The following is a 23,659-nucleotide window of genomic DNA, read 5'->3' as shown; positions in this document are numbered from 1 at the left end:
CTCCATTGGATAAAGACCTTATTAATACGGGGATCTGTGAGTCTTCTGGCAAACAGTGTTTGCCTCTGGTTCAGCTCATACAACAGCGTCTTAAGTAAATCGTATTAGCTGTATTGTATTGTGTTTTATTTATTTACTTTTTTTTGTATTTTTGAGACAGAGTTTCGCTCTTGTTGCCCAGGCCGGAGTGCGGTGGTGCGATCTTGACTCACCGCAACCTCCGCCTCCCAGGTTCAAGTAATTCTCCTGCCTCAGCCTCTCGAGCAGCTGGGATTACTGGCGTGCGCCACCACGCCCCACTAATTTTGTAGTTTTAGTAGAGATGGGGTTTCTTCATGTTGGTCAGGCTGGTCTTGAACTCCCGACCTCAGGTGATCCACCCACCTTGGCCTCCCAAAATGTTCAGATTACAGGCATTAGCCACCACGCCTGGCCTATTTATTTTACTTACTAACTTTTTTTTTTTTTTGTGATGGAGTCTCTCTCTATCATCCAGGCTAGAGTGCAGTGTCAACGATCTTGACTCACTGCAACCTCCACCTCCTGGGTTCAAGCTATTCTCCTGCCTCAGCCTCCCGAGTAGCTGGGACTAGAGGTGTCTGCAACCACACCTGACTGATTTTTGTGTTTTTAGTAGAGATGGGGTTTTACCACATTGGTCAGGCTGGTCTCAAACTCCTGACCTCAGGTGATCCACCTGCCTTGGCCTCTCCAGATGTTGGGATTACAGGCGTTAGCCACTGTGCCTGGCCTGTATTGAATTTTAATAGGTGATTATTGGTTTTCATATTAAGATAGTGAAATCCAGCACGAGGATCTCAAAACTTTGTTTGGTGATTGAAGGAATATTCTGAAAATTACCTAGTATAGATTTTAGGGTAAAGAGCAGACCCTTTTAAATATAGGTGAGAGGAGAAGTTGGAGGGCGAGGGCATGATGATGTTCAAAAGTTTTTCCAGAAGAGAAATTGGGTGTGCAGTAAACCTGTAAAAAGATTCTTGCTAACAAGCAGGTGGATGTAAATGAAAATCATCATGAAAGGTTACTTTTAAAACTGATTGTATCATTGCCTCACTTCATATATTACAGAGTTATACATACTACTTTGTAAGATAACTTTTCTTTTCAAAACCAAAGTCAATGTGAAAGAATGGTGAGCATTGTTTTGGAAGGCCCGACTAGGAGGAGGTGGGAAGAATCAGACTCAGCCTGTGAACAGAGACTAACTTTGGCAGAAGCCAAAACAGTCAGACAGTGTTGTCTAAAAATGATCATTCAAGAAGAGCAAAAAAACAAGGTGATTTGTGAGAGAGATTTATTAGAAAATGAAACACATTTGTACCTCTGTTTAATAAAAATCTGCTTTTTGTCACATCATGTCACACATAGAGAAAGCAGAGCCCTGGCAGGTTGGATCAGGCAGCTGAGCACAGAGCAGGGAGCCCTGGGCAGTGGCCGCAGCTCTCAGCTGGCCTCTTCATGGGGGGCATGGTGCATCTGCGGCGTGTGGTGGGCCTGCGGCGTGGGATGCGTCTGTGGCATGGGGTGGGCCTGTGTCATGGGGTGGGCGTGTGTCGTGGGGTGGGCCTGTGGCATGGGGTGGGCCTGCGGCGTGCGGTGGGCCTGTGTCATGGGGTGCGTCTGTGGCATGCGGTGGGCCTGTGGCATGCGGTGGGCCTGCTGTCCACAGCCAGAAAAACTAACTTAGTGGACACACAGTGAAATTTTGAAACAGGAAGTTTTAGAGCTAGTTTCTATCATGGAATTTAGCAAATGCTATTTTGCAAAATATTTTTCTGATGTTTGTTTTGTTTTTCTAATCTGATAATGCATATTTCACAGATTCTGGCCTTTAAGCAATGGAAATTAGAGAACTAAACTTAATACAGTTTGTGTTAATGGAAAGAGCTGGAGATTTGTTCTCAGAAAATTTCAGTTGCAACAGCTTGTTCACATAGGTGAACTTCCAACACAGGAACTATAGGAGTAAGAATAAAAGCTGTGTTTACTTTCACAGAGTTCAGAAGACATGAGAAAATGGATGTTAAAAACCTTGTAATTCAAATGTAAAGTTACGTGCAAAGTTTTAAAATGAGCATTTTCCAGGAAGAGGTGATTTTCTAAGTTCTTGAATGCCTCTCCCTTTTGTGAGGAGGCTGCGTCATGGGCTGTTGGTGTCTTTGGCAGGGGGTGAGTGCAGGGTTCCTGTTGTGGGTCCTTTGTTCTCACGAGGGCGGCGCCCGTTTCCCCATCTCCTGCTTGCCCAGACTGTTCACGTGCGCAGAGAGACTGGCCTGTTTCAGCTGCAGCGGTGTAGCCTGCGTTGGCTAGTCTGGCCGGCACTCACACCGTTTGCTGATCAGCACTTGAAGTGTGTCCATCGTAGCTGAGACACTGAATATTTTATCTAATTTTTATTAATTAAAATGCAGGTTTGAAAACTTGATTCTGTTATTAGAAAGCATTTAAGAATGTCACTTGGCCACGTGAGTCTACTTTGTCAACTATGTATTTTATGAGTCTAAGTGCAGATCAGATATTTTCAATGCAAATTTCACTGCAAATTGAAATGTGCTACATATGTAAGCTATGCTGATGGTTTTTGAGGACTTAATATGAAATAACCTATGTAAAATATCTCAATCATTTTTCTTATATTTCATGTTGAAATGGTAAGATTTTCAGTCTGTTGGGATAAGTATGATACATTATTAAAATTATTTTTTATTTTTGAGATGGAGTCTTGCTCTGTTGCCCAGGCCACAGTGCAGTGGTGCAATCTTGGCTCACTGCAACCTCTGCCTCTTGGGTTCAACTAATTCTTCTGCTTCAGCCTCCCGAGCAGCTGGGACTATGGATGTACACCACCACGCCTGGCTGATTTTTGTATTTTTGTAGAGACAAGAGTTTCACCACGTTGGCCAGGCTGGTGTCGAACTCCTGATCTCAAGTAATCTGCCCACCTTGGCCTCCCAAAGTGCTGGGATTACAGGCATGAGCCACTGCACCTGGCCATTATTACAATTAATTTTGTGTGTGTGTGTGTGTGTGTGTGTGTGTATGTGTGTGTTTACTTTTATTAATGTGACTAAGAACAATTTTTTTTCCCCCTGAGATGGAGACTCACTCTGTTGCCTGGACTGGAGTGCAGTGGCACAATCTCAGCTCACTGCAGCCTCTGCCCCCTGGGTTCAAATGATTCTTCTGCCTCAACCTCCTGAGTGGCTGGGACTACAGATGCATGCCACCATACCTGGCTAATTTGTGTATTTTTAGTAGAGATGGGGTTTCACGATGTTGGCCGGGATGGTCTTGAACTCCCAACCTCAGGTAATCTGCCCGCCTCAGCCTCCCAAAGTGTTGGGATTACAGGCATGAGCCACCGCACCTGGCCATGTTTATTAATACGACTAAGAACATTTTGAATTGCACCTGTGGCTCCACTGGTGTCCTGGGCAGGTGGCTCTGTGGTGTCCACACAGGTTGTCTGCTGTGTCTTCATCTTCGCTGCATGTGACTTTTTGGTTCCTGTGGCACGTGGAGTCCTGTATGGGACATTGGTTCTACAGTAGATTTCTAATAAGGATGTACCTACTAAAAAATACAAAATAAAAAGAATAGAAACAAACATAGAAATAAGTATCACCTCACAAAAATTTTGGAAAGTAGAAAAAGGAAGATGCATTCACAGTTTTTCAGTAGCCGATATCCAGGCTGTCTTCATAAGCATGGATAACGTGTCCCTCTCCTGCATGGATAGACACCGTTTTCTCACCTTAAGTGTTTGTGATTGAAGGATTCTTGATGTGTTGACTTGGAGGATGCAGTTGTTGAGCAGTAGTTTATCTAAAGATTGTAAGAAACTTTTGGAAACATTTCATGTCCTTTTTTCCCTTGGAAAACATGGGTTGAAGAAATCGCCGCTTGCCAAAAATAAGCCGTGAAACAGATTTCAGAGTAACTCTAGTTACATGCTGGTGAGGAGCCATGGAATACCATTTACATTTGAAAATAGAGGGCTGTGAAGTTTTCATAAGTAGTGAACCCCATCAGAATTACACATTTTGATTATGGCTCTAAATTTTATATTAAAGAAAGAAAAATTTTATCGTATTTTATTACCGTCTTTTGCTCCTTCAGGTATAGCATACATGCTAGATTCTAGACCTGTTTCTTGTGTTACAGTGGTGTTACCCAGGCAGGTTATCAGGTAGTGAAGGTGATGTCTGGTGGTGGTGGTGAGCCCAGTGAGGGCACATCCTTGCTGTGTGTGATGAGGGCCTGTGGGTTGCTGTGGGATTCCCAAACCCTGGCTCCTCTGTCTCCTGCTTCTGTCCTTACTCACACTGCTGGTGGTTTTCTGGTGTGAGCCACGGGGGCAAGTGGGATTGACAAGCCTGCTGTCACATGAGGAACCTGAGTTAAAGTGGAGCTGAAAGCATGTCCTCGCTCTTGATGTTGTGCAGAGAACCACTTGTGCTTCTGGCCCAATGGGGCGGGTGGAACCAGGCCCTGGTTTGGCTCTCCTCCCCTCCATGTTCCCCTGTCCTGTCTGATTTGCTTTCACACTGATGTAAGAGTTACTTTCCCTCAGCCTCCCAAAGTGCTGGTATTACAGGCATTAGCCACTGCGCCCGGCCAGCATCCTTTCAAGTACTGGGGTATACACAAGCTCCCAGCTTCTAGCTAGGAGTCATTTGGTCCCTCTTTATCCCAAAGGACCTGCCACCATCATTGGTTCCCAAAGCCCAGCAGGGTCCAGGCTCTTCAGCCTCCAACCACTTTGCATTTCTTTTCTGCTTTTCGTTCATGGAGATAAAGATTAACTTATTTTTCAGCCTGGGCATGTCTTTTTTATGTACTTTATTTTTTATTTTTATTTTTTTTGAGATGGAGTCTCACTCTGTCACCCAGGCTGGAATGCAGTGGCGGGATCTTGTTTCACTGCAACCTCTGCCTCGCGGGTTCAAGTGATTCTCCTGCCTCAGCCTCCTGAGTAGCTGGGACCACAGGTGTGCACCACTATGCCCAGCTAATTTTTATACTTTTAGTAGAGACAGGGTGTTGCCATATTGGCCAGGCTGGTCTCGAACTCCTGGCTTCAAGTGATCCTCCTACCTCAGCCTCCCAGAGTGCTGGGATTACAGGATTACAGGTGTGACCACCGTGTGCGGCCTTTATTTACTGTGTATATCTCATCTATTACTGCTGCAGTTTGCAGAAGAGAGGATGCCCTCAAACCTAACTTCTCCAGACCATCCCAAATGGGAAGTCGGCTCCACGTCAACAGTGTTGTTGCTTTTAAAGACTATACGTCAACATGCTAGATTATAGCAAAAGGATGTCGAGGGCGCAATAGGAAAGCAAGCCTGAGAGTCCTGGAGAGAAGGTGGCAGAGCTGCGTTTTGAAGGTGGTTCCTTCTTCAGACCCTGCCCTTCCTGCCTTGTTCCTCCAGTTGCGAGATTTGCTGTTGGAGCTCCTCCATAGGCAAAGAGGTGAGGCTGGACTGAGAGGGAGATGGAGAAGCTGCCAGAGGTTCTTTTGGATCTAGAATCGAGACAGCAGTTCCAGCCAGGTCTGGAGGTGGGTGCTGTCACCCAGCCCCCAAGGGAATGGTACTGATTGAAGAATGTGGCAAGAACTCCCTGGCCGGGAGAGGGAGGTGCTCGCTCCTTTGAATCGCCTGAGCCCAGGCTGGAAGGCCCAAGGGGGAGGATGAGGCCAGCTCACTCCAGCTCCATCTCCTCCCTTTAACCCTGAGCTAGTCACCCTCCCAGACTCCAGTCCCTTTTCCTAAGTGCCCTCCCTGCAAAGTCTGCACGGAGCAGTGCTCCCTGGCGCCAGCTCGCCCCGCACTTTCTTGTCTTTCAGCAACCCCATGGGTTTGAACCTGAGATGATTCATGTTCCTAAAAGCCTCTTTGGGCTGAGGGAAGGCGTGGGTGGCTCTGCCAGTTTTGGAGTGGGGGCCGCCTCTTCTCAGAGCCGCTGCGAGGGCCAGGGCCACCCTCCCAGGTGGGTGTCTCTGGGCTGGGCAGCAGCTTTGTAGGCAGCCCGGGCCATCCCCACAGGTCTGGGAGGCTGGGGGTGCACCGGCTCCTGCTCCCGATAGAGCCAAGGCACCTTCCTTACCTGAGAGCTGACTTTCTTGAAGAGCGGGCACAGAGGAGCTGGTAACCTGGGTGGTGTAGGCGCCCAGGAGAAAATCTGCGGCTCTCAGGGAGAAATCTCCACCAGCACAGCTGTTGTAGAGATGGGGAAACTGGGCTGAGAGGGAAGGGGGCTTGCCCAACTCACCAGCCCTGGAGTGTTTTGAGCTTTGGGGGTGGATTTCCCAGGAAATGTGTTTTATGGCACCACCGTCTCTGGTCACCCACCCTGAGGTGTGGCGGGCCTGGACAGCCAGCTTGACTGAGGGCCAGGCTGGTGAAGTCAAACGTACCACTCAGGAAGGAGACCCAGCCCTTCTCCAGACAGAGTTCAAATGTGAGGACTGCCTTCTTTGGGCCTCAAATTCCCCACATGAATTCCAAGGACCCCTCTAGCTCCTACACTCTGGGCCAAGGTTTCCTCTGAGCCCCAGTCAGCCTAGAGGACCTAGGATACATCTTCCTTGGACAGAGACCCACCATACGGGCAGCAGGAGGTAGGGGTGGGGGTAGGCAAGGTTCCTGTGGGGAGGTGGAGCTGTCATCAGAGATGGTGTCTGCAGACAGTGGGTGTATCGTGGCTCTGCTACTACTTGCTGGGTGGCCCCATGATGTTTCTTTCCCCACTCTGGACCTCAGTTTCCCTATCTGTTCTGTGGAGATAAGATGCCTGCCTGCATATTTGTGAACTGGGATGTGTGGGGGCCAGTTGCAGTGTTTCTTGGTGTGGTCCTGGGGCAGCCTGCACCACCCCATAGAGATTTCTGGGCCCCACCCTAGGCTCACAGGACCAGAATCTCTGGGAATGAAGCCTGGGAATTTGCATTTCCACAGGCATCTGGCTGATTCTGACATGATTGAAAAGCACTAATAGTATATAGCAAGCTCTTTATAAAAGGTAAATTCATAGCTGCCTTTTACTAAATATAAATCTCACCTTCCCTTCCTCAGTTAAGGACACACACCGCAGTTGAAAATCACTGTGCCTTTCCAGATGCAGAATCTGACCTTTCCGATGAGATTCTGTTAACTGTTGCTTTCTGTAGTTTGTATTCCAAAACAAGGGGAATATCTTTCCATTTTTTCAATATAAATGTTTAGGTCAGATACGCTTTTTCAAACTGGACACACACACTCACACAGTTTAGGATTTCAGCTATGGCTTCCTCTCAAATTATTAGCCTCTTTCTGCCAGGGAGCAGTTTTTCCCAGACAAGACCCTGGACACATGCTGGTGGGGCCCCTCCTCATCAGAATCACTAGATCACGACTGACTCCTAGAGGTGGCTTTTTCTGCTTAAGTGTCAGCCCATGGGCTGGGATGTGACCCCCAAAGTTACAGCAGAAGCTTCCACCCATCTTGGGCACCCCCCTGCCATCTATGGGGAAAGGCCTGTCCCTTGTCTTCTGGGCCCAGCTGGCCTCACAGGCATTCAGCAGATTGGAAAGTCGAAGCATGTGCTGTACTTGGCTGGGCTCTCCTGCACCCCTTTTTGGGGTGAGGTGGAGTGCATCCAGCCCCCAGAATCCCTGCCGTTTATTCCCCCCCCATCCCCACCCCCATACACACTCACAAGTACAAACACAGGCGCAGTCACTGTCGCACACCACTCTGGACAGCACCATTTCCAGCCTCAGGGGGGCAGTTTCCTTACAGGGAAGTTAATGAGGCACTAAAGAAGGCTCGGGGACAGGGAGAAAATGTATCGAGAAGAGGCTCCTAGACCTGGTTCTGCCTCTGAATTGCTGGGGGTCCTTGAGAAAGTTGCTTTCCCTCTCTGGTCTCAGTTTCCTCAGGTGAGAAATGGGGGGCCGGCCAAATGGTCTAAGGTTCTGGGAACCTCTAAGTCAGAGCCTGTAGCTGGTGGTCAAGATGAGGGAGAGGCCCTCAGGCTCAGCCGAATGCCTGAGAGTCAGGACAGGCCCAAAGGTGAGCAACCTGAGCACATCAGGTGGGTTCAAAGCTGGTGCATGAGCCCCACAGCCTGCAGAGCAGCTCTGGACTCGGGAGCCCGCTCGCACCAGCCCAGTGGGACTTCAGAGATGTGGGGTCCAGCCTCTCCTACTGTTGCAGGGCTGGGGGCCGGGAGCTGCAGATTCTGACCCCACAGCTGCCTTAGACATGCCAGATGGGCTGGGGCAAGACACACCCCTCTCTATGAACTGAGCAGTCAGTCCAAATAGATACACTAAAGAAGGACCGTGGGATGGACTCAGCTGTAGCCTGGGGCTACAGACTAGCTTCCAGGGTACTCAAGCAGCTGGCCTCTGGGGTAGCAGCCCCAGGTATGAGAGGCAGGACTCAGAATCTAGGCCAAGCCTCTACAGGAATCCCCTCTGGAGAGCCCGGGCACTCTGCAGGAGGGGCAGCAGGCAGCAGGTGCACCAGGAGCATGTTTCACAAGGTGCCCAATATTGCATCTGCTCAGATAGGCAGCGAGTTGGAAAGTGGATGCAGTAGGCAGGGTGGCGGCTGCTCCCCAGAGCCAGGAGTCCAGCCCAGCACCCACCTGAGTCCGCCTCAGTCCTGCTCAACTGGGTTATCTGTGCTCTTGGCCCTCTGGTCCCACCCACAGAGAGAGGGCTTTGGGGCGACTAGGTGAGCTGGTCCTTGTGGGAGGATGTAACTGACTCCTGAGCCTGGCGAGCCAGGCAGCCCCTCACCAGCGTCCCCACCCCCACGTCTCCAGCCCCCCTCATTCCCTGATCCTCCCATCCACTCCCCTGACCCAGCGGTTTCCTCTGCTCACTCTCTTTTCCTGCTCCCAGGCTCGCCTGGTCACGTGTCCTTCACTCTCCTCTGAGTCTCCCTCTTTCCAAGCCACCTCCACTCTACTTGACACACTCTCCCTTAAGACACCAGAGTACACAAGCGCAAGTCCCTGCACCTCACCTTTACTCCCAGATATGGGAGGGAGATGACATGAAGACCCAAACGCCCCTTGGCAAGAGATCTGGGGTATGCAGAGGGGCAGATCTGAGGCTGTAGAAGCTCCAGGGGCTCCCTGCGGGAGGCTGCATGTAAGCTGGCTATTGAATTTGGCTCTGAGCTGAGACCCCTCCTTGAAGCTCCAGACCAGGAGCCAGCTGCTAGCTCGACCCCTCCGTTTGGTGCCTCAGAGAAACCTTGCACTCTGTAGGTCTAACTCTGAACCCAGAAAATCCCCCCATGTTGGCCCTGTCTCTTCATAGGGAAAGCACCACCTCAGACCCAGTTCTGCACCAAACCCACATTTGAGCCATGGGGCTCCTGCCCTGCACTGTGAGCACTCTGGATAAGCCAGTGCCGAGGGGGAAAGAGCTCTGAATGCCAAGCCAGAACATGAGCTTCAACTCCACCTCCAGCTCTGAGAGCTGTGGGCGGGGAAGGGCCCTAGTCCAGCTTGCTGTAGAAAGACCAGTCTGCCACTGTATGGCACACGGATGGCAGGGGCAGAGTGCAGGTGGAGAGAATAGAAGGTGGGCAGGGCGGGGGAGGCAGGGACATGGCTTTAGCCGTGGAGATGGGAGGACAGACGGGACTTGGGGGCTACTTGGATGAACCAAGGGAGGAGTCAGGAAGAGACACCCAGTTTTGTATCAGATGTGTAGAGCGTGGGATGCTGTTCATTGAGCGAGGGAGGGGTAGGAGGAAGAGGTATGGCATGGGGAGGAGGTAGCTGAGCTCTGTCATTAATGTCATTTGAAGTCCCCAGGGAAAGAAAGGCCCGCCAGCGCCTTCACTGCTTCAGCCAGCTCTCAGGGTGTCTGTGCTCCCTGGCCCTCTCAGCTCCTGCTTCATAGCTGTCAGCTGCAGTGGGGGACAGCTGCACAAGGGCCCAGCTTGTCTGTGTGCTTACCCAGGGGACTGCCGCGTGGCCCATGCCAAGCAGAAACTGATGGACGACCTTCTGAACAAAACCCGTTACCACAACCTGATCCACCCAGCCACCAGCTCCTCACAGCTCATCTCCATCGAGACGGAGCTCTCCCTGGCCCAGTGCATCAGCGTGGTAGGTGCAGAGGGTACCTGTGGCTCAGGCTCAGGTGAAGAGGCAGCTCATGCCCAAGCCCCAAGCAGTCAACGTCCAGAGGAATGAAATGACTAGAGTTGACTTAGACTGACCAGTACACGGTGGGGAGGCTGGAGGAGGGTCCATGAGGTTTATAGGTGTCCAGTATTTAATAAGGTCATGGTTTTGTTAACAAAGAAGAAATGAGGGTGGGGGCGGGATCACCACTGGCTAGGCAGCCAAGGGGCCTGCAGAGACTCTGCTCAGCTGAGTCTCCAGCATGACCATGAGCTTCTCCTCCTCATCCTCCCAGCCCCACCCTACTCTCTCCCCCAGCTTGCTCAACAGGTGACCTTACAGGCTCCCTACTTGTTGGGGAAAATAAGAACCAGACTGGGGGAACTGACGGGTACAGAGGCCCAGGTGTAGGCGCAGGACCACAGGCGGTGCAGCGTCTACTGAGCCAGGCGGGTGAGGGTCTGGAGAGTGGGCATGGCTGCTGCAGGCATGGAAAGGAGGCGCAGATGGTGGCACTCCCAGGGCCCATTGTCAGGGTCGCCATATGTGGACGTGTGCAGAGGTGGGCGTGCTGAGGGAGGAGGGGCCAGGGAATTTCTCATCTTCTCTCTACTGCCTCTGAGTTGGAGATGTCAGAGGGAGCCATGGCCCACCGTAAAGTAACACAATGTCCCCACCCACAGGGTTAGAACCCCTCCCCTGGAAGCAGCTCTGAGGGGAACAGTCACATGTAGAGAGTGCAGGACGCTGTGTCCAGCCGGGGGAAGGAGGTCACCAAGGGGGTTGACCCTCCTCTGGCCAGGTGGCTGCCTTCTGACACACCAGCCTCTCTCTCTAGCACGGTGGGCCCCACACACCCAGCCTGTGAAACCTACAGCCCTCAAGAAGGCTTTGGCCAAATTAATGAGCGGCTCCCTCTCCCAGGAGGAAGCACAGCTGAAGGATGCGGAGGGCAGTAGAGTTGTGTATGCTCCGCCCCCTCTCTCCAGAGTGGGACGGAAAGAAGGGGGCTTTCAGCCAGGCTGGCCCAGGCTGGGGTCTGCGTGTCACTGTCCAGCTATTGGCTTCTGGCTTAATGGGTGAGCCCAGCTGCTCCTGTGCAGCTGCCGCCCTAGTGAGGGTGAACCGGCAGGCGAGTTCCATTTCTGAAAGCCTGGGAATACAGTCAATATTAGGCTGTGGGCTGCTGGGCCAGGAAGGGGAGTTTATTTTTCAGGGTTTGTTTATCTATTGAGTTGATGAGGGAGGGTTATAGGTACAACCAGCTTAAAGATGGAAATTTTGAGAGAGCAGGCAGGGATTTAGTGCTGGGTAAGCCTTCTCAAAGTGGCTCTTTTGGGGTGGCCAGAATCCAGTACCAATGTCCTCAGCATGTTCATCAGCTGCTGGGGGAGTTCCGGACAGGATGAAAGCACAGGAACACTTTCTGGATGATAGAAATACTCTGTATCTTCAAAGGAGGTAGGTTCCATGGGTAATGTTAAATGAGTTAAAACTCATCAAAATGTAAACCAGATCTGTGCATTTCACTGAATATAAATTATACCTCCAATTAAAAACATTTTTTTAAAAGACAGATGGGCTGGACGCAGTGGCCCACACTTGTAATCCCAGCACTTTGGGAGGCTGAGGCAGGTAGATCACCTGAGTCAGGAGCTCGAGACCAGCCTGGAAAACATGGTGAAATCCTGTCTCTATTAAAGGTATACAAAAAAATTAGCCAGGCATGGTGGCACACACCTGTAATCCCAGCTACTCGGGAAGCTGAGGCAGGAGAATTTCTTGAACCCAGGAGGCAGAAGTTACAGTGAGCAGAGATCGTGCCACCGCACTAGCGCCTGGGCAACAGAGCGAGACTCCATCTCAAAAACAACAAAAAAAGGACAGATGAAGGTTTTCAACTTTCACTAAAGGCAGAGGAGCTTGTGACAGATTTGCCTCCCCACAAGAGCAGTTAGAAAAACTGGACAAAAGTGTGCCCTGCCCCCAATCAAAAACAATTGTTGGAAGGTAACTGAAAACCTCAGCCAGAACTTGAGTGACCAGGCCTAGGAGGTGACCCTGACAGTCTGTGGTGCTTTACCCACATTTGGTGATTGGTCAACAGTAGAGGGCTAAGAGGCTAAGAAACTGAGTATGAAGTAGTACTTAAGGGGCTGGAGAGCCTACCTGAATGTTTGGCACTCTCACAGGGCTGAAATGATCTAATGAGAATTTGGGTCCCAGGAAGGAGATGTGACCTCGGTGGGGACCCTGGAAGGGCCACCCCTGGGAGTCCAAATGAATAAAACATAGACCAGCCGTCATAAAACCTAAAACTTGCTTTGAACCAGCTTAGTCCCAAACTAGATGAAGGCGATGTGCCCTTACTCCAGTTGTGTGCCATAAAGTCAAAGTCAATACTCTCTGGAGACAGAACAAAGTTTATTAGGAATGCCATAAGACAACACAAGACTAAACGAGAAAGACCAAGAAAAAACACAATAGAAACATACATGTTAGGAAGAAACTTTTTTTTTTTTTGAGACGGAGTCTCGCTCTGTCACCCAGGCTTGAGTGCAGTGGCACGATCTCAGCTCACTGCAACCTCTGCCTCGCAGGTTCAAGCGATTCTCCTGCCTCAGCCTCCCAAGTAGCTGGGATTACAGGCACGCGCCACCATGCCCGGCTAATTTTTGTATTGGCCAGGCTGGTCTTGAACCCCTGACCTCAGGTCATCCATTCACCTCGGTCTCCCAAGTTGCTGGGATTACAGGTGTGAGCCACCGTGCCTGGCCAGTATTTTGCCACAATTTAAAATAAATAAATGTTTTTTTCCAGGTTTGTGCTCAGACTCTCTTCTAAACAGTCACGTGGCGGCTTACTCTTCTCCAGGCCTTGCTGCCGGCTTTTACATGTTTATTGTTTTTGTGTTCTTGTCATCTGCTCGGTAGATGGCAGCTTCCAGGTGCTCCTAAGGGGCCGGGAAAGAGAGTGAGAAGGCACGGAGGTTGCCAGGTCATCCCGCTTGGGGCCCCGCCCTCATCACCTCCCTCAACCGGGTCTCCTGCAACTCTTGGTGGGCCACCTCGGCAACCGCTTCGCCCTGAGCTTCCTGCTGCTGCAGCTGGGCAGTGCCTTCTTCTCAGAGGCCAGCTGCTGATAGGTGGCCACACACTGCTACAGGTGACCCAGGTAACGGTCTCACTGCTGCTGCAGACTCTAAGCCTCTTGGCTCTTCAGCTCCACCTGCAGGATAGGCGTCAGGGTAGGTAGTGGCTGGCTTCCAGATTCTGGGCCCATAAACAGGGTGGCGAGGGCACTGCGGGGCTCTGTCGCCTGCCCAGGCCCCTTGCCCTGGCCCCTTCCTCCAGGCCTAAATGACTGCCTCCCTTGCCTAGAGGCCCATGCCTCCCTCCCCAGCCTCAAATCTCACACCCTTCTTCCCACCATTTAAACTGTAGGCCACAGACTGGTGGAAAAGCAGAGGGAGCCAACCACCATCTGCTAAGTTGTGGTGAGGTCGTTCTGTATGATCTCCAGGGTTTCCACGCACCTTCGTCTGCTCCCCCCAGAGCTCGGCCTTCCACCCCAACTCCCCCAGCCTCTCCTCCAGCTCCTGCAGCCTCACCTCCAGTTCCTGCATCTTCTCCTCCTGGTGCCGCAGCCTCACTTCCTGCTCCCACATCTTCTCCTCCTGCCTCTGCATCTTCTCCTCCTGTTCCTGCATCTTCTCTTCCTGTTCCTGCATCATCTCCTCCTGCTCATGTATCTTCTCCTCCTGCTCCCGCATCATATCTTTCTGCTTCCGCACCTTCTCCTCCTGCCTCCACATCTTCTCCTCCTGCTCCCGTATCTTTTCCTCCTGCTCACGCATCTTCTCCTTCTGCCTCCACATCTTCTCCTGCTCCCGTATCTTCTCCTCCTGCCTCCATATCTTCTCCTCCTGCTCCTGCCTCTTCTCCTCTTCCCGTATCTTCTCCTGCTCATGCATCTTCTCCTCCTGCCTCCACATCTTCTCCTCCTGCTTGTGCATCTTCTCCTCCTGCTCCCGTATCTTCTCCTCCTGCCTCCCCATCTTCTCCTCCTGCTCCCATATCTTCTCCTCCTGCCTCCCCATCTTCTTCTCCTGCTCCCGTATCTTCTCCTCCTGCCTCCACATCTTCTCCTCCTGCTCCCGTATCTTCTCCTCCTGCTGGTGCATCTTCTCCTTCTGCCTCCACATCTCCTCCTGCTCCCGTATCTTCTCCTCCTGCCTCCACATCTTCTCCTCCTGCTCCTGCCTCTTCTCCTCCTCCCGTATCTTCTCCTGCTCATGCATCTTCTCCTCCTGCCTCCACATCTTCTCCTCCTGCTCCCGTATCTTCTCCTCCTGCTTGTGTATCTTCTCCTCCTGCCTCCACATTTTCTCCTCCTGCTCCTGCCTCTTCTCCTGCTCACGTATCTTCTCCTGCTCCTGCCTCTTCTCCTCCTCCTCCCGTATCTTTTCCTGCTCGTGTATCTTCTCCTCCAGCTCCCGTATCTTCTCCTCCTTCTCTCGCATCATCTCCTCCTGCCTCTGCATCTTCTCCTCCCGCTCCCGTATCTTCTCCTCCCTCTCCCGTATCTTCTCCTCCTGGCTCCACATCTTCTCCTCCTGTTGCTGGTTCAGGTGGTTCCACAACTCGTTCTCTTCCACCTGGGCTTGGAGCTTTGCTGACACACTCTGCAGCTCCTTACCCAGGTGGTCAGCCTCCGCCTGCAGCTGCTGCTGGAATAGTGAAAGTGTTGGTTTGAACCTCAGAAGGAAACAGACTCATGAGCTAGCCATATAAATGTAATCTATAGGACAGGCACGGGGGCTCACGCCTGTAATCCCAGCACTTTGGGAGGCCGAGGTGGGTGGATCACGAGGTCAGGAGATGGAGACCATCCTGGTTAACACGGTGAAACACCGTCTCTACTAAAAATACAAAAAATTAGCCGGGTGTGGTGGCGGGCCCCTGTAGTCCCAGCTACTTGGGAGGCTGAGGCAGGAGAATGGCGTGAACCCGGGGGACGGAGCTTGCAGTGAGCCAAGATTGCACCACTGCACTCTGGCCTGGGCGAAAGAGTGAGACTCCAACTCAAAATAAATAAATAAATAAATAAATAAATAAATAAATAAATGTAATCTATAAAATAATGGTTTTCATCCAGTATCCTTTAAAAAAATATTTTAAGCACTAACTCTGAGATTCTGATTCCCCAGGCAGGGCCCCAATTTGTACATTTTTAGCACACTCTAGAGGATTCTATGGTGGGACCAGAACAGGGACCCAAATTTTCCAGCTCTTGGCTGGAGCCTCCCCATACCCTGCATGATCCCTAGACCAGCTGGCTGGGGCTGGTCCCACCCCCCCCCCCGGTCCCAGCTGGGTGGGGCTCCCACAACCCCCAGGGCTGCAGCCGCTCACCTGTGGCAGCAGGAGCTTGGCCCTCTCCAGCTTTCTTTTTAGCTCCTTTACGTTGAGCTGGATCTCACACTTTTCAGATTCTACAAGTCGAAGTTTTTCTTGTAGTTCGGCATTTTTCTCCTTCAGCTCCTCATCGGTTATGCTATGGCCAGAGGCAGTAGAGAAAGGAATGAATGCAGAACAGAAAGGACCGCTTTGGTGATCAACCCTCTACCCTCACCCCACAACCACAGAACCGTGGCATTGGTAGGGACCCCAGGAATTAAAAGTCCCAGGTGGCAGGCCAGAGAGAAGACATGAGTTGCCTGAGGCTACCCCATGAGTCAGTGGCACAGCCTGAACTAGAGCTTCCCTGTGCACACATGAAAACCTGTAGGAGCCTCTCCCCATGCTCACCTGTACCCCCCACCTCCCAGCACACCACCCACGCTAAGGGCTCCCAGACCTCCCATTCCACCTTCCCCCATCCTACGTGTTCCTGTACAGTTCCAGACTCAGGGTGTCCCTCTCCTTTGTTAACTCCTCGATGTACTGCAAATAGAGAAAGGTTAAGTCAAGACAGAGCAGGCAGAGGAGTAGCTGGATGACCAGGAACAACAGCTACTATGACTACTCCACAGTAACACTCCCTCACTCTCAATCACACCTGACATGTTCTCAAGGCATTTCCAAGCCCATGGTCTCATTTGTTTTTCGTTTGTTTGTTTTGGCAGAGTTTCATTCTTGCTACCCTGACTGGAGTGCAATGGCGTAATCTCGGCTCACCACAACCTCCGCCTCCTGGGTCCAAGTGATTCTCCTGCCTCAGCTTCCCGAGTAGGTGGGATTACAGGTGTGTGCCACCACACCCGGCTAATTTTGTATTTTTAGTAGAGATGGAGTTTCTTCATGTTGGTCAGTCTAGTCTTGAACTCCTGACCTCAGGTGACCCACCCACCTCGGCCTCCCAAAGTGCTGGCATTACAGGCATGAGTGAGAGCACCCGGCCCTCATTTGTTTTTCAAAGAACTCAGTGAAGGTGGAAGGGACAGGGAAAGAGACTGAATTTAGGGCTGGCTAACAGGGGCCCAGAGAGATCAGATAATATTGCTATTGTTATTATTTTTATTACTACCACTGTTGGAACCTTTATTGAGTGCTTCACCAGGCACTATGCTAACAATCCCATTTAATCCTCACAACCTCCATAGGAGATGGTTACCATTATTATCTCTATTGTGTAGATGAAAAACATGTGGTATTAAAGGTTAAGTGCTGCCTAAGATCACCTACAGCTGGGATTTCAACACCCAGGTATATCTGATTCTCTAAGCCCATTCTTTCGCTGGAGGTAGGGGCACAGTTAAGAAGGAGGAAATTAATCCTTTGTTGAATTTTTGAAAGGATGATATGTTCGCATAGTCCAAAACTCAGAAAGTCCAGAAGGGAAATATCTCCCCCCCACACTGTGCCTCTATCCTGAGTTTTTTTTATGAATCCTTACAAACATGTTTTATGTATATTACCATAATACATACACACACACACATATATACCTGCTCCCTTTCTTCACACAAATAATAACATACTCAAGATACTCTTCTGCACCTTTATGGTACAAGTACCCTAACCGCCACTTAGGACTTGGCCAAGGCCACAGCCAAGGATGGGCAGGGCGGGCACTTGGCCTCTGAGCTCTATGTCCAGTGCTCACTCCCCACAGTGCTCCCCAACTCATCCGCAGCAGCCCACTCAGCCCCAGTCTGCCTCGAACAACCACACACAAAAGCAGCAAGAAATGGCAATGCTGCCTTCTGGGCAGGACACTCCATCCTACAGAAGGGAACTTTAGGCTCACTCCTCCATCTGCGAAGCTGGGCTCCCAGGGTATGGGGCAGTGGTTGGACTCACCTTATCCGCCTTCTCCTTCTGTGTAGTGACGGCAGAGAGAGCCTGCTCTAACTCTCCTGCAAACTTCCATGAATCATGCAGGCGGCCGATCAGATCCCTGGCCTCTCCTGGAATGAGAGACATTCAGATGTGGCCCAAAGGACTCCCCCTAAAGGCCTGTCAAAGTGCCAGGTTCAAGGATGACGGGGTGCCAGATTCCCACCTTCCAACTGCTTGACAGCTTGCTGGCTGTAATAGAGTGCCGTCTGAAGCTCGGTTTTCTGACATGTAAGGATTCGTATGGTATGAACCTGGGCCTTTGGGAGAAAAGACAAGCAAATGCTGAAAGAGAAGCAAAGAAACATTCCCCAGAGGACAGGAGGGAACTTCACACCCTCCACTCACCTCTAGCTCCCTCCTTAGAGCTTCCTGATGTTGGTGGTTTGCCTTCTTTTCCTATAGAAAGAGGAAGACAGAGCTCTTGCTAGGAGGAGGCAGAGATGGCACAGCAAGAGACATGCCCCCAGAATGGCACCACTGCCCCAGGACAGGCCCACCCATGGGACCAGTTTATCAGGGACCCTGTGGGGATGGGGTGGAATAAGGGGGGTGAGCCTTCTTCCCCAGGCTAGGAGTCGGGGAGATGAGACTGGGGCCTCTACATCTGAGTGCCCCCAAACCCAGCGGTCATGTCGTGAGCAAACAAAGAAATCGCGTTACTTCTTCCAGCTGAGCTCGGTTCTGTTGTTTCTGTGGGGAGAGTCAAAGGAAGGTGACTGAGGGTGGCCCCCTTGACTCTATTCCCCAGGCCAGGAAGCGGTAGGCAGGGGTCAGGAATGGATTTAAAAGGCACAGTTCTCAGACCCAATGGGAACACAAACTGGTAAACTCTCCTCAACTCCCAAAGAAGAAGGATTTGGGTCTTTGTTGGTTTTTGCCCACAGCCATGGAACTCAAAGTCTGAAACTAGATTCTCTTGAAAAGACAGTAACAGAAACCTTCAGAGATGGAGTGTGAGAAAAGCCCACCCTTCTGCCAGCTTGTGATTTAGAAAGGTGCATTCATTCAGCAAACGTTGAGCACATACGGGCCAGGGACCGTTCCTCACAGCGGGGATAGAGGTCAGAAAAGGCAGACAGGAGTCCTTGGCCCTGAGGTTTCCATTCTAGTGGGCCTTTAACTGTCAGGCTCTCAGAGCTAACAGAAACCTCTGATACTCTCTAACTCTACCTCAGGAAATGCATGCCCAAGAGGGAGAGTTTACAGCAGGCCCTGGACTAGGGATTAACATAAAAACACAATGACAAATCTCATTTAAACTTCACAAATACAAGTAAAACAATACCACTCCTGTTTTACAGATGTGAAAAGAGAGGCCCAAAGAGCTCAAGCAATTTGCCCTAAATCATATCCCTAGCAGATGGAGAGGTAGGATTCAAATCCAGAATTCTTAACCAGTACCTGGCAGTTCTTCCACAATCTTAACAATTACCCTCCACCACCCCTTGGGCCCTCTGTCCCCAGGAGCCTGGCCAGCCAAGACTCACATCCTCAGGTGAGTGGCAACCATCAGAAGTGGTTGTCTCAGGGTTAGTGCCATTATTTATTTTCTTCTTTTTGGTGTCGCTTGCTCCTGCACCAACACTAGGGTTGGTCTGGGCATGATGGTCTCTCAACTGTGGAAAGGAAGAGCAGTGATACTCATGAGAACTACAAGCTCCTACAGTCACATCCTGCTTTACAGTTTATATTAAATACTCTTATAGACCATCTGATTTAATGCCACCAACTGTAGGAAATGTTGTCACAATCACTTAGTGACTGAGAGAGATTGATACCATGGCTGAAAAAAAAGGCAGTAATGGAACTTAAACTCAGTTTTCTGACTCTGAGCTCTGGGATTTTGCCACAAATCAGCAGCTGCCAGGGACCAAAACCAGAGACAGAGGTAGAAAAGCAAATATTAAGTAGGCAGGAACTGTACACCCTCACACGTCTGTTAGTGTTAAGAAGTACACCAGTACCTCTCAAACCTTTACATCAATGTATCCTCATGGCAGAAGGCAGCCTTTCTGTTAAATCCGGGAATTTAGCAGAAAGAGGACAACCCAAGCCTCATTTCAGAGAGAAGTCTTGTATACTCTTATAAATCTATGTGACTTTCATCCCTAAGTACATTAATGTTTCATCTCTCAATAGAATCAAGGGAAACTGATGCTTCAGAAAGATGCCCCATATTTATCCTGTGGCACTCAAAGTACCCCAGGTTGAGATGAGATGAGGAAGACTCAAGCTGTCAAGTCCAGTTTCCCAAGATCTGTTCCACAGAAGATAAGCAGATCTCACTCCAGAAACCAGTGACTGAGGGGCACTCTGGTCCCAGAACGATGGAGAATTCAAATCTGAGGTGCAGAACTCAGAAAAAATGTTAAAGTCTCTCTGGAGAGTAGAAGCCTGGGAGAAAACCCAACCCAACCCGTTCTCCCATTGCCACCCAGAGACACTGTCAACATGTGGAGCTCATGGGGGAGGTGTAGGCTTTTCACACTGTCAACGTCTGTGGTAAGGAAGTCAGGCAGCCTGAAACCTCTCTCTTCTAGGTCCCACAGTCCCCATTCCCCTTCCAGCTGGAAACCTGTGCTGCAACCAGAGGAAACAGAAGTGGGCAAGAACACTTAGGGGACTGGGTACTAAGAGCAAAGGCCGGTCTTGTGGTAGTAATGACAGTTTGTAGAGGGACTGTGACATCACTACATTCCACTCCTCGGTGGAGTGGCGGGGGTGGGGGGGACACATGAGTGCAATGCCCAAGTTGCCGCTTTGAGACTGGGGAGGGGGGTCACAAAATTGGGACCCATGTCCTTGGAGAAGTGACCCCAAAGAGCCCCGGGAGGTCAGGCTTGGGGCGGCAGGAGGTGAGGGCCAAGTAAGGAGCAAGGAGCCCCAGGAGTCACATCCCCAAAGTCACCCTGTGGCAACTGGTGAGGGCAGGTTCTGGGGCACCCAGGTCCTTGGAGATGTGAGCCCAAAGAGCCCAGGGAGGTCGGGTTTGGGGTAGCAGGAGGTAAGGGCAGAGTATGGAGTTGGAAGCCCCGGGAGTCACCTGCTCAAAGTCACCCTGGGGTGCCGGGCAGGGCAGGGGCAGGACTCATGTGGGGGTTGGGCTGACTGACAAGATTTTGGTGTGGGGATCCCAGAGGTACTGGGGGGGCCCAGCCCGGTGTGCCTCAGGAGTGGCACAGACTGGCAGCAGTTCAGCTGTCAGAGGGGGCCTCAACTTGGGTTGGGGTGCTGGTGCGTTTACCTTTTCCTTGGCCTCGGCCAATTTGTTCTGTCGGGTTTCTTTGTACATCGTGGGTTGGGTAGGGAGGTGGGGATGGGTAGGGAGGTGGGGGTGTGTAGGGAGGTGGGGGTGGGTAGGGAGGTGGGGGTGTGTAGGGAGGTGGGGGTGTGTAGGGAGGTGGGGGTGGGTAGGGAGGTGGGGGTGGGTAGGGAGGTGGGGGTGTGTAGGGAGGTGGGGGTGTGTAGGGAGGTGGGGGTGGGTAGGGAGGTGGGGGTGTGTAGGGAGGTGGGGGTGGGTAGGGAGGTGGGGATGTGTAGGGAGGTGGGGGTGTGTAGGGAGGTGGGGGTGGGTAGGGAGGTGGGGGTGGGTAGGGAGGTGGGGGTGTGTAGTGAGGTGGGGGTGTGTAGGGAGGTGGGGATGGGTAGGGAGGTGGGGGTGGGTAGGGAAGTGGGGGTGGGTAGGGAGGTGGGGATGGGTAGGGAGGTGGGGATTGTCAGGGATGTGGGGTTGGGGCCACATCAGCACGATCCAGGTGAGGACAACTATACACCTCCAGTCACCTCTACGTCGCTGTGTGACTGAGCCAGAGGAGGCGTAACCAGGGCTGCACTAGAATGCAGAATAGGGGCGTGGCCTCAATGCTTGAAGCCCATTGGCCAATGAGAAAGATGAAAGGAAAAGGAGGCGTGGCCAGACAGCAGCGTGTCATGAAGGACCTGTGTTGTCACAAGGAAAGCTGCCCTTGCAACTGCTGTCCCCGCCCACTCCAGGAGAGGGGCGGGGCTGGCTTTCACTTGAAAAACTTTAAAACTTTATTACCTCAATTGAGGTACAAATCCTATTAAAATGGAAATTTTATAGTGTGCTTGATGATTGATAAAGCAGACTTTAGTATCCAACATTCCAATAAGATAAAGTAATCACAATGTTTTCTCTTTTTCAGAAAAACTTTCTCTTATTCTCCTACATTAGTGTTAAGTTTTAAAAAAAAAAAAACACGAAACATGTCTAATATCTTTAAAAACACAAAGCTTTTGAGCCAGGCGTGGTGGCTCATGCCTGTAATCCCAGCACTTTGGGAGGCTGGGGTGGGTGGATCACCCGAATTCAGGAGTTCAAGACCAGACTTGCCAACATGATGAAACCCTGTCTCTACTAAAAATACAAAAGTAGCTGGGCATGGTGGCAGGTTCCTGTAATCCCAGCTACTTGGGAGGCTGAGGCAGGAGAATCCCTTGAACCTGTGAGGCAGAGGTTGCAGTGAGCCAAAATCATGCCACTGCACTTCAGCCTGGGTTACAGAATGAGACTCTGTCTCTAAATATATACATACACACACACACACACACACACACACACACACACACACAGCTTTCTGTTTAATAAGCACTCAAAGTTCTTTACAGGGTTAAAGCAAATACAGGACCCTTCTAATGTAAGGCTAAATGGTAAGTGATGGGGGAGAGAAAAAGGACATAAATAACTCCCACTCTCATGAGGTTAATCACTAAATCCTATTTTTCTAGAATCACCTGGCCTCTAAGCCCTGAAAATGAAACTGAATTTCTCACTAGATACTTGGCTATGACTTGCAATCATGAAAACCAAGAATTGTGTTATGTCACTGTGTATTACTTGTTACCTGGGATCAAGGGTTGACTTTTTCATGATTTGCTCCATTACCTGTGTGCTTCTTATCTCAGACCAAACTAAGCTTTTTTATAGAGTTCTACAATTTACAGTTAGCATGTAAGAGTGGCTCTCAAACATATAGTCTCTGGACCAGGAGCACCTGGGAACTTCTTATAAATGTAAATTCTCAGGCCCCACCCTAGACCTGATGAATCAGAAGCTCTGGAGTAGGGCCCAGCAATCCGTGCTGCAATAAGCTGTCCAGGTGTTCAGGAACCTCTGCCATACAGCAGGTAGAAAAATGTGTTTCCTTCTATAGGTCCAAAGCCAGGGATACTATATGTTCTGTCTCGATATGAAAAATGACATGCAATTAAAAGACATAAATCTCCTTCCTATTTCCACCCTCCAGCCAGTGTGTTTTATTTTTATGAGTTCAATAAGAAAACGCGTGGCAATCAGAGATTTCATCTAAAAAATATATTTACAGGTATCAGTTCTCATCCAGCCTGATCTCATCCAATATCATTTCTATCCTCTTACATCTAAAGTTTTAGAAAAGGATCTTCACAATATAAGACTCTGGTGCACTAGGAATTCTATGATAAAAGACAACGTAGATCTGAATGTCCAAACTTACTAGAGAAGAAAAGTGGAGTCACTGGCTATATTTTCAAATTGCATTCAACAGGAAATTAAAGTTTTGAATTTTTTTCACCTTCATCCTTCCAAGTTAATAGAATTAAACCAGAATACTCCATTCTTCCACAGCCTGTAGCCAGGCATACCTTTACTGTGTTACTTCTTGCTTTTCAATGGATATAAAGCAAAGTCCTGGTAGGCACATTTTGTATACTTGCAAAGGTGCAAAACTAAACAGTTCCCTCTATTCAACATTAAAACAAAAGTCCTGTAAACCTCAGATGGTGAGTGTAATACTTCAGCACTAGCACGAAAGCCTCAAATATAAAAAGATACCAAGAATCTCACTAGCAAACACAAGTAAGCTCTTGGCCGGGAGCAGTAGTTCACGCCTCTACTCCCAGCATATTGGCAAGCCAAGGTGGGGTAAGTCAGGAGTTCAAGACCAGCCTGGGCAGCATAGTGAATTCATATCTCTACAAAGGAAATTTAAAAATTAGCTGGGCTTGGTGGCACACACCTGTAGTCCTAGAGCTACTTGGGCGGCTGAGGTGGGAAAATCACTTGAGCCCAGAAGTTTGAGGCTGCAGTAGCTATGATCATGCTACTGCACTCCAGTTAGGGTGACAGAGCAAGATCTAGTTATTACATTCTGTCCTG

General features: G+C 50.3%; 1 protein-coding gene and 1 pseudogene across 4 annotated transcripts; one reads left to right on the top strand and one right to left on the bottom strand.

Annotated features, from left to right (window-relative positions):
* The first annotated feature begins 8,356 nt into the window (after nucleotides 1-8,356).
* Nucleotides 8,357-9,174, top strand: LOC129050012 (uncharacterized; annotated as a pseudogene).
* Nucleotides 9,175-12,561: 3,387 nt separating this feature from the next.
* LOC129050313 (golgin subfamily A member 6-like protein 26) lies at nucleotides 12,562-21,361 on the bottom strand. 4 transcript variants are annotated; one of them, XM_054532205.2, is made up of 10 exons: nucleotides 20,747-21,361; nucleotides 18,990-19,118; nucleotides 18,163-18,192; nucleotides 17,848-17,898; nucleotides 17,666-17,759; nucleotides 17,464-17,570; nucleotides 16,046-16,104; nucleotides 15,574-15,715; nucleotides 13,770-14,888; nucleotides 12,562-13,112 (listed from the first exon to the last, which is right to left on the bottom strand). In XM_054532205.2, exons 1-10 carry the CDS (start codon nucleotides 21,242-21,244, stop codon nucleotides 13,050-13,052), a joined length of 2,292 nt encoding a protein of 763 aa, XP_054388180.1. In that variant the 5' UTR covers nucleotides 21,245-21,361; the 3' UTR covers nucleotides 12,562-13,049. The 4 variants fall into 4 exon arrangements, with proteins under 4 accessions (XP_054388180.1, XP_054388182.1, XP_054388183.1 ...); XM_054532207.2 differs by having other exon boundaries at nucleotides 12,564-13,112; nucleotides 13,770-14,885; XM_054532212.2 differs by lacking the exon at nucleotides 12,562-13,112 and adding an exon at nucleotides 13,228-13,387 and having other exon boundaries at nucleotides 13,770-14,885; nucleotides 20,747-21,296.
* Between the last annotated feature and the right edge of the window lie 2,298 nt (nucleotides 21,362-23,659).

The sequence above is a fragment of the Pongo abelii genome, chromosome 16 (genome assembly GCF_028885655.2).
Source record: "Pongo abelii isolate AG06213 chromosome 16, NHGRI_mPonAbe1-v2.0_pri, whole genome shotgun sequence".
In the NCBI taxonomy this organism is placed as follows: Eukaryota; Metazoa; Chordata; class Mammalia; order Primates; family Hominidae; genus Pongo; species Pongo abelii.
Note: the sequence above shows the minus strand (reverse complement) of the source record. Positions and strands in the feature narration are given on the sequence as shown.